Source organism: Cariama cristata, unplaced genomic scaffold, assembly GCF_000690535.1.
Source record: "Cariama cristata isolate BGI_N322 unplaced genomic scaffold, ASM69053v1 scaffold8238, whole genome shotgun sequence".
NCBI lineage: Eukaryota > Metazoa > Chordata > Aves > Cariamiformes > Cariamidae > Cariama > Cariama cristata.
In genome coordinates this window covers 38,012-47,780 of record NW_009629385.1, presented here as the reverse complement: position 1 = coordinate 47,780, position 9,769 = coordinate 38,012, and the positions used below count along the sequence as shown (strand labels likewise).

The following is a 9,769-nucleotide window of genomic DNA, read 5'->3' as shown; positions in this document are numbered from 1 at the left end:
CTGCGCGGTCAGCGGTGTGCAATTCCCGTGTCACTGACATTTCCGATTTCACAGTGGCGACGGAGGGACTGACCTTCCTGGAGAGACAAACCAGCACCTCACCGCGGGCCCCACTTACCTTGGTCAGCCCAGTGCGCCAGCTGCTGTGGAAAGAGAAGGACAGAAAAGAAAATCATTTTTCAAAATTTTATTAACAAATCAGAATAGCAAATATAGCTGTTGGTTTTGACAGTCTGTACTATTCCTAGGCACATTAAAAAAAAATAAATCAGTATTTCTCTTAAGAAAAATATAGGCACACAGATTTAAAAATATCATCACTAAAATAACAATAAAAGTAGTATTATTTTAATAAAAATACTTCCTTTTTGTCAGACTATCACTTTACTTATCTCCAGGTTCCTTACTGCTGAAAAATAATAACACAGAAAATAGATTTTTCTCCCCCACCAAGGTAAATTCTGTAACATAAATTATTTTATTGACATGTACTTCCAATGGTAAAGAATGAAACTAACCCCTGCCCTGAGAAGGTGATCTCTAGTGCTGTAAACAGAGTTTAATTAGACAATGCCTCCCTGAAGTAGGGCTGAATTTCCACCTCAATGGAATAGATAGGGTGACAAATACAGAAAACACCACATTTGGGAAAACACTGTAAAACTTCCTAATAAATCACGAACACTAGTCCTGAGAACAAAAGATGATACACTCACAGCATGCTCGCTCCTGTCTGGAAGCATCAGGGAATGGTTTGTCTTGACACGAGTGCTGCTTGTTGCAGTTTCTGCGCAATGAATGCCACACCACCCGGGAGCCGTGTGAAGCTACGGAAGGACTGAGTGCTGCAGAGAAAGGCCAACCCTGCTGCTCTCCTCTGAGTAAGCCAGCACTCCTGTCCTTAGCCGACCTGGGCAAAAAGATGACTGAAGACCAAACACCATGAGCTGTCTGTAATGTCTTTGTTAATAAAAGATGTAAGGTGGTGTTTTAACGTAGAATTAATAAGCTGGAGCTCATGGCTTCACACTGCCTTGCACTCCTCTGTCTCCCTTTCTACTGAATCCCATCTTACTCAACAGTTGCTTTCCATGAGAGCACAATTCTGATGCAACAACCTAACAGCCATTTTAAACAGGGCTTAATTTTCAGAAGTGCGATTTACGTACACATCCTGCAATGTCTAATTTGGAAACTGAAAGTGTATTGAAACTCCAGGAATTTGGAAAAACACCACTGGCTCAGAGTTTATTTGGTTTCCCATAGCCCAGGGAATAAACTAATGGCAATGCATGGGACAGTGAGAGCAGGAAGCAAGATCTGGTAGGTAAGGTGGGCAGCTTTTTATCCAAATATATATTTTTAGTGTTCTATTTATGAAAGATTCCCTCCAGACACTGAAACAATAGTTTTTCCCATTACTGCTCCCTTTTAATATATACATTACTACAGCACTTTTTGAGGACTCTGCCTCAAAATTTACACAGAAAGCTCAGAAATACACCTTTTAATTGAATGTGAAGAGAAGCCCATGCCCTGCTCCTTATCTCTTGACCAGGGACATGTCACAGGCTATGGCACCACAAGACATGAGATAAAAGGAAATGAAATAAATAGTATCAAAATGCAGTGCCATATTTGCCAAAACATTCATTCTCCTGCTTCCACAATTCCTGTATCTATGTTCTCTTTTTTTTCCTTCCTTCAACCTTCCCAGTCCAGGTTCACCTGCGCTCCCTACATGTCCCTCTCATACTCATTCCTCTCCACTGATTTTTTCCTCCACCATCGCCTTCATTTTATGTTTCTTCCCTCAAATCGTACTTTCTGCCTCTCTCCTCCAATGCTTCTCGTACATTTCCTTCCTTTCACAGAAATACTTTCTCATCAACTGCATTTTAGTCTCTGCCTAAGCAAGGATACAAAGCTACAAATAAAAGTAGCATGGGTTTTTTATTTATTTCTTAGACACTGGAAGCCAGGCAAAATTAACCTGATCCTAGTTTTCAACACCAGTTCACACCTTTCAGCTCTAAAACCTCAGCCTAGAAGTGATAACCATAAAGCCAAACAAAATCAGTTTCCCTGTCAATCTATAGTTGTTTCTAGTAGGCTTGCTTTCTGATTTTTAATTTATTAAATGGCAAAATAAATATGAACATCTAACAACTAATATATTTAATGAAAAATAATGTAGTCTCTGCACATTTTTTGGTACCAATTGAACAATAGAGTCTTAGAAACTAACATAGTTAAAATAATGCAACTTCCTAGCACAAAGATGTTACATCAATATCGAAGTGCTTACTTCCTCAGTTTTGGATAGAAGCCCCTGAATAAAACACACATGTTTGCAGTTTGGGTTACATGTAAACAGTACTTATGCAAATAGGTGTTAATGAATCACCAATTTGCCAATAATAAATTAAAACAGTAACAAAGTCTAATAAAGACTATTTCTTCATATACCTTGGGTTTTTAAGTGCCCTGTCTTGGTGAAGCATCCTGCCATCATTCTGTAAAAATGTTGTATTTGGGTGCATGCAAGTCACTAGAGAATTTTTTCTCTTTTTCATCCAAAAATTGTCCTGGCCTATTTCATCCTCTCAGTGGCCAGAATTACTTGTACTCAAATTGACAACGGCAGTTGTGTTAGTCTTCAGCCACAGACGATAGCCAGAGCACAATTCTTATTGCAGTACAGAGCTGTTTACTGCTAGGTTCATGAAATCAAGGTTATGATATGTAATGGCACTATGATTTTTCTCTTCAATAACAGCAATAACGGAGTACTGCATACGGCTAACAAAACCTGTCAGATATCTGCCATCAAATATTTATGCTATTAACAAACACAAAAATTGTATTTAAAAATTTCCTTAAGACTCAAAAAAAATTTCCCTGACTGAAATAATAATGCACACAGTCTTAATCATTGTGTGGAATGTGAATTATTCTGCAGTAAAAGAATATCAGTAGAAACCCTACATCCTGAGTGCAGTTGATATCACAAATATATCAAAGTATCACTGAAACGCTCAACATATCAAAGCAGTCCAATCAGTGCTTGTGCAGCAGCATCTCCCTGGGAATCTGGATCCCCAATTTTCTAAAATGCTCAGTAGGCATTTAATAACATCATCCAGCTGTTGGTGTAGCTTGAGAAGTGAGAAGCATCATACCAAGGATTCAAACAAGAAGTCAAGGCCTGCTGTCAGGGCTGCTTTTTTCAGCAAGGATGAAAGTTTCCTCTGTCTCCTGCCCGTGGAATTGTCATTACATTACAATATGCTGCTTCTCCTTTGACGAGTGGCTTTTCTTCGTGAAAGATCCTCACTGTCACTTTCACAGTTTCTCTGAAATGAAAAGGCCACAATGTTTCAGTCACATAAACGAGATGCCATGCTCCTAAACACGATGTTCTAATGTTAGTAGCGTATCATCTTTTGAGAAAAGTAGAGCTAATGGAAATCTCATGGAGTTTCATTCCAGAAGATGACTTGCACTGCAGGGGTCCCCCACCTGCCACCGCACAGCTGGGCACAAGAGCAGCAGTGCACACTCTCTCCACGACTGCTCATTTCTCAGGCAGACAGCACGGTCACTGCTATGGTATCCAAACATGATCTGCAGCCTCCATGCTGCTCCTTTACAGAATAAATGTGGCTAGTACCTAAAGGGTTTATAGACTCACCAGCTCTCCTTGCCTAACATTTCTATCATAGTAACACAACTTACAGCAGCATTAAAGAAACACAAGGGATGCCACGGTCCCGTCTGGTTTCCCACTTGAAACCACTGCCATCCTGTTGGGCTGTGCATCCATACAAGGACAGCAAAAAATCACTGCACAGAAATTGGTCCTTCTCTTCATCCCATTTGAGAAATATACCTACCAAACTTTCATCTTGTGTCAGGACCTTTTTCACCAGCGAACGAGATAAGTGGTTGCACAATGAGACAATACGGTAAGAAAGCTATGGAGAGAGGGAAGAATGAGAATTTGACCACACATATGTAGCACATACACATCCAAACACATTTCATTTATCTACTGCCTATTACAATTTTACATTCAAGCTCTATCTTGCCCTCTGATCCCATCAGGCTTGGGAAGCCTTACATGAGAAGGATTAAAGGCTCACTGTCATACCTTCCATCGCCTTCTAGCATATTGCCTTTTGAAGTTTTCCATGTTAACAACAGATGCGTGCCGAACCAAAGCCTGTCGCTTGTCCACTGGCTGGAAGATAAGAGAGCAATTTTATTGCTTGGCTCCCTTCGGTGCGTGAAATATGTAAGATTCTTCATGTGCTCTGGAGCTGGCTGAAAAGAATGCTGGTTGGGGAAGCTGTGGATTCATACAGGTAAAAGTAGAAGAAACATAATAAAATCTAGGCCACCCTGTGCCTGGACAGGACCCCTCTCATCTCAAACAGAATCCTCAAACTAGTGTACAGTCAGTGGCCACACTCGGCCCTGTGCACAAAATTGCTGAGAAGTTCCACTGCTGCCCCTTTTCTAACCGCTCGACCTGGCACAAAAGGTATATCTCACGGCCTGGACTTTGTTCCAGCCTCCCCTTCTGCTTCATAATGATCCATGTAAAAAACAAAAAGTCTGGGAACAGCTTTTCTAGCCAAAGGACAGGATGAAGGACAGCCAAACAAAAGAGAGATAACTAAGGGGACGCTAGAGAGTGCTAAGGCAATGCTTTCAGTTTGTAACGTTGCTAAGCTGCTTCTCAACACACCTGCACCATCTCCATTTTCTCAGGATTGAGCTCATATCAGCTGGCCTTTATTCATGTCTCTTTCTGAAAGGCATTGAGAGAGCAATGAAAAGGTTCCACAGAGGCCTGACAGAAAGGAGATGGAGCTGTTGTCGGTGCATCAATGGCACTGCAGCACACTGCTACTCAGAGGTTTTGCGCATGCTTGCTAGAAATCATGAGAGAATAGGACTAAACCCAGCATCATCACACTGTTAGGTCCCGTGCTACCTTCTAAATTTTCAGATAGAAGTTTTCACATTTTGCCCTTTACAAGGATAGTTTTAAACCAAAGATACATTAGGGCCCCTTCCTAACTTCCAGCTTGTGGCTCTTCATTTTATTCTGACACATCTTTTCTCAATTGTACTTTTACAGGTTTTTCTTTTACCAGGCTGATTTAAACATTATAGAAGGAAAGAATAAGAAAGTTGTACTGGGCTATCGAGACTTCAAAGGTACATAGGTAAGTTTGAGGCAGTTATTTCAGATCTGAAGATGGAGAATGTGTGAATTCATGTGAATGTGAAATACAGAGTAACTTCTGAGAGCACTAGCTGTATTCTACAACCCAAAGATTAAAATGGTACCAGAGAGTAACCCTTTTCATGTGTCTCACAAAGTTGGTCAATAAAACTTATAAAAACAATAAAGCTTATCAAAATCTCAGGAAGGCTCACGTAACCTGACACTGTGAGTAATCTTCTGCAATTAGTCTGAGATTGACAGGTCCCAAGCAAAATTAGAAAGTGGCCCAAGAAAAGTAAATCCATGACGAGCCTTGGTCAACACTGGACTTGCCAGGAATCACAGAATAGTAGAGTTTGGAAGGGGCCTTGTGATAATCTAATCCAAGCCCCTGCTCAGGGCAGGCTCAGCTACTGCAGCTTGCCCAGGACCACATCCCACTTGGGTTTCAGAGGACACAGACTTCACCACCTCTCTGGGCAACACATTCCAGTGTTTGCTCCTTTAGTAAAGAAGTTTGTTTGCTTTTCAAATTTTAAATAGAATTTCTTTATTTCAATTTGTGCCCATTGCCTCTTGTCCTGTCACTGGATACCACTGAGAGCTTGGCTCCGTTTTCTTTACTCCATTCCACTACCTGTTTATACAGATTGAGAAAATCCTCCTCAATCTTCCCATTTTGACACTAAACAATCCCAGCTCTCTCGGCCTCCCCCTGTTTGACAGACACTCTAATCCCTTAATCATTTTCACAGCATTCGATCAAACTCACTCCAGTATGTTTTGCTGACATCACCGTAACAAAATGGGAAAAAAGCTGTCATTTAGTGTTAGCAAAGAGGATACATGCTGTCTGAAAATAACCTCACGCTTTGTCCTTTAACCATACCCAGAGTATAAGAGCACAAGACATTGATACCCTGGCAATAGATATATGAGGAAAGAATTGCAATATCTGAGTATGGAAACATAGGAAGAAAAAAAAATATATATATATCAGAATTCACATACGTGCCTAAAATTTTTGGATGCCAATCTGGTGTTAAGGAACAGATGTTCCACAAACCCTGACACAGTCCTCCTGAAAACGAAGCACTTTTCATCCCCACAACTGCATCAAAATTTGCATAGACAGGAAAACTATCTGACAGATTGAGGGAAATAAACATTCAAAACCAGATCTGGTAAAAGTCAAAAGAGAAAGGCCAGGAATCAACCCTTCAAAGATTATGGAGTTTATGGAGTGACAACTATTTCAGTAGTTCTGATCTGCACATGTAGGAAGTGGACAACCCAGAAATATTTATGTTGAACTGGACTGGAATGCAACCAAGCCAGACACTTGAAGAAACAAAAGTACCAAAGCAGAATGGAAAGCAGTGAGGATTTTAACTTTTTTTTTTTCCAGCAAAATAATTGATCATGTTCATGAGACAGCAAATTCACTTTTCTCATCAAATGCTGTAGGTATAGCATTTGTTCAGATATCTCAGCAGTAATTCAAGGAGCCAAGCTGTCAGGTAGGTCTCTTTCTCAGATGTATGTACCATTTGCATGCAACAGAACTGGGACATCTAAGCATTAAATATCACTTCTCCATGCTGCAGATGGCTAGCATGGTGCAACAAAACACCGAGTAAAAATCCATTTGAAGTGGCAAAAATGTCACTGGCTAAATGTCAGCTGTACAATCATAATGAAAAATTTCTGAGTGTCCTTTCAGCAGTAGAACCATCGCTGAATCAAAATAGCTCACTTTACAGCATGCCAGACTGTTAATAACTGCCTATCAATTTCTAAGCAGCCTGCAAAACAGTGACCTTGTCATTTTCTCAGTCATCAGAATATCTTCTCAAAAGCAGTATGTCAGTGACCTCCTTCAGCTCAGAGAGCACTAGCCTCAAGAACTGAGTCACAACAATATTAACCTCACCCAAACATGCTCAGGAACAGAGTGACCTCATTTAATGTTCCTTCTCATCATGCCCGTGCACTTGTTCATAAAGAAATTCTACATGAACAGAGAATATGAGAATGCAGACTCTCTTTCTTGAGAGTCTTTTCTGCAGATGTTAACTCTCACTAAGCTTTAAGTTACGTTTTAAGAATTAAAACTCCCTCCCTCATAAAAAAATCCTGTCTTCCAGTTCTCTTGGACAGTATTTCATGGGTCTTCCAGCTTAAAGGAACCTACAGAAGTGATGACCAAAGCATTCTGAGAGAATAAAAAATGGACATATGTAAAATTCTCAATACTGTTTGTCACAGTGGAGCCCAATTCTCCCCAACTATCAGCACCAGCTTGCTAGAGACATCTCCTGGCTATCTACACTACTTTGAGGCTTTTGAAAATTTTACATCTTGTGCAAAGAAAGATGCCACAGAGGGCACATCCAGTTTCCATCCTCCACCAAATGCAATGACAGGAGTAACAACACCCCTAATGAATAACTTTTTTCAGAACTCTGAATTTTCACCAGCCTCTGCATGTCCTTACGAGGACATGGCAACGATGGGTCCGCTGTACTCTACACAAACTGGATGAGAGCATGCTTTTATCTTTTTATCTCAAAGTAGGAAACATTGTTCTTGATAATGTTAGGAACAACAATAGTTCAATTTAGTTATGTCATTAACTTCTCTGGAAAAGGAGGAGGGAGGCTGAGCAGTGAAAGACATACTCTAATATATACATATATATGTACACACACATATATAAAGATCCACTCTAGATGGACTTGAGCCATGGTGCAGGGATGGCTGGCTACTATCTCACTGATTTTTGTAGCTGCATAACAGTCACCTTGCAGCAAATTCATATAGCTAAGGGGTGTAAACTAGCTGCAGAACCTAGGCTGGCAACTCTTTTCAGTACACAGAAGCTTGACATCTCTTTTTCAATCACTAACTACACCATCAGGGAACAATTGCATCCTCCATAAATAACTGTTTATTGTGTCCAAAACCGAGATGGGTACATCTGCGCATATTAATACAGTATTTCAAAGAAGTCATTTGATTATACAAGACAGCAGGGCAGGATTCAAGTTTGGGCCATCTTTTCTTTTACTTTCTAAAATTTAAGAAAAAAAATCTTCACAGCAAAAACACTAGTCTCAAATCGCACACCATAGATTAAATTAGTTGTAGTTTTGTCATCTTCTTTACTGTAGAAAGCAAACCAGAGATCTGTGTTATCACTTATCACTCACAAATTAATATTTGCACTGTAAAATTACATACACAGTCATTTGATCAGTTCCTTACAAGTTTGAAATTGTGTCTTTTGAATAGAATTTCTGTGGTATAGGACAGGAAACTTAGCTGAATTTTAAACTAAAGATTTAATCAATAGCTAACATCTTTGATGGTAAAAGATTTCACCTCGCATAACTGTCCTAAAAAAATAATCTTAACTTTTCTTCATCAGCAGCCATTTCACAGAGAATTTCCACAGTACTAGCTAAATGTTAAATTACTACACCATTTACTTCATTTTACAGGAGACATTTAACCTTTGCAAATATTTCTCTCATATGGTCTACAGAACTGCCTGCAGCAGGTCTACATGACTCTTTCCTTCAACCAACCAAAGATGCTATCATGAGATTTTTTATTAGTTTCCAGGCACCCACCTTCCAGTAAGTACAGACTGACCTACTTTTTATTCCAAGCTAATTACTCAGTTATCTTCAGGAACTGTAATACATTATGAAGTATGATATAGGCAATGCAAAAGGCTGTAGGGTTTGATGTGTCCATACCACTGTGATAATCTAGTTCCTGTATGTTCAGACACCAAACACAGGAAGAAAAACTTCAACACTACAGACCACTGGGAGTTTATGGTTTTGGTCAGCATCTCAGGCAATACATCAGAATTTCTATTTTAGTTGTAGGTGATGCTTTTGCGTAGCATCTAGGCACTGAAAACTTTTTAAACTGCTGTACATTGAAACAGGCAGGAAACCCTGCACCTAGCCTGATCTACAGCATTACTGATTTGATCCTGCTACATCAAGATTCAACCCTGCAATGAATTCTTCACGACGAGATCTATTCAACAGCTCCATTAGTGATTCATTAATATCTTTGTTGAAAACAGGGTCAAAGTTTCCATTCACACAAGCTTCATTTTCCAGTTGAAAACTACTCATCAAATCCTGTATCCACTTGAGTTCCTCAGAAAGTTCTTGACTGAGAGATTCAAACTGACTCTGCAGATCAGCGTATTTCCCAGTTATGCCTGTAAGACTAGTGCCCACAGTTTTGATATCATCCTGTAGATGTCTTTTCAGGGATTCAATTTTACGGTATTCATACTTCAGCTGAGACAGCTTGTGCCTCACGCTTTCATTCTCTTCTTTATACCAAGCTTCTTTCTCATTGTAAATGGAAACCAGAGCATCAATGTCCTCCTGCAAGGAATCGTGGGATGCAGCCAAAGTGCTGAAACCCCGTTCCGTAAGTGAAATGTCTTCTACTACCTGGGCAAAGCGCTCAAAGTTGATGTAGGTATTATTGGGAGGC

General features: G+C 39.9%; 1 protein-coding gene across 1 annotated transcript in view; it reads right to left on the bottom strand.

The window, feature by feature from the left end:
• Nucleotides 1-118: 118 nt before the first annotated feature.
• Nucleotides 119-9,769, bottom strand: part of LOC104165492 (death-associated protein kinase 2-like) — a gene marked incomplete at both ends in the record, with an annotated part of 29,775 nt that continues 20,124 nt past the window's right edge. The window contains 4 exons of the mRNA XM_009705139.1: nucleotides 119-143; nucleotides 3,286-3,356; nucleotides 3,897-3,977; nucleotides 4,154-4,243. Coding sequence (XP_009703441.1) covers nucleotides 119-143; nucleotides 3,286-3,356; nucleotides 3,897-3,977; nucleotides 4,154-4,243 — 267 coding nt within the window. The remainder of the gene's footprint in view (nucleotides 144-3,285; nucleotides 3,357-3,896; nucleotides 3,978-4,153; nucleotides 4,244-9,769) is intronic.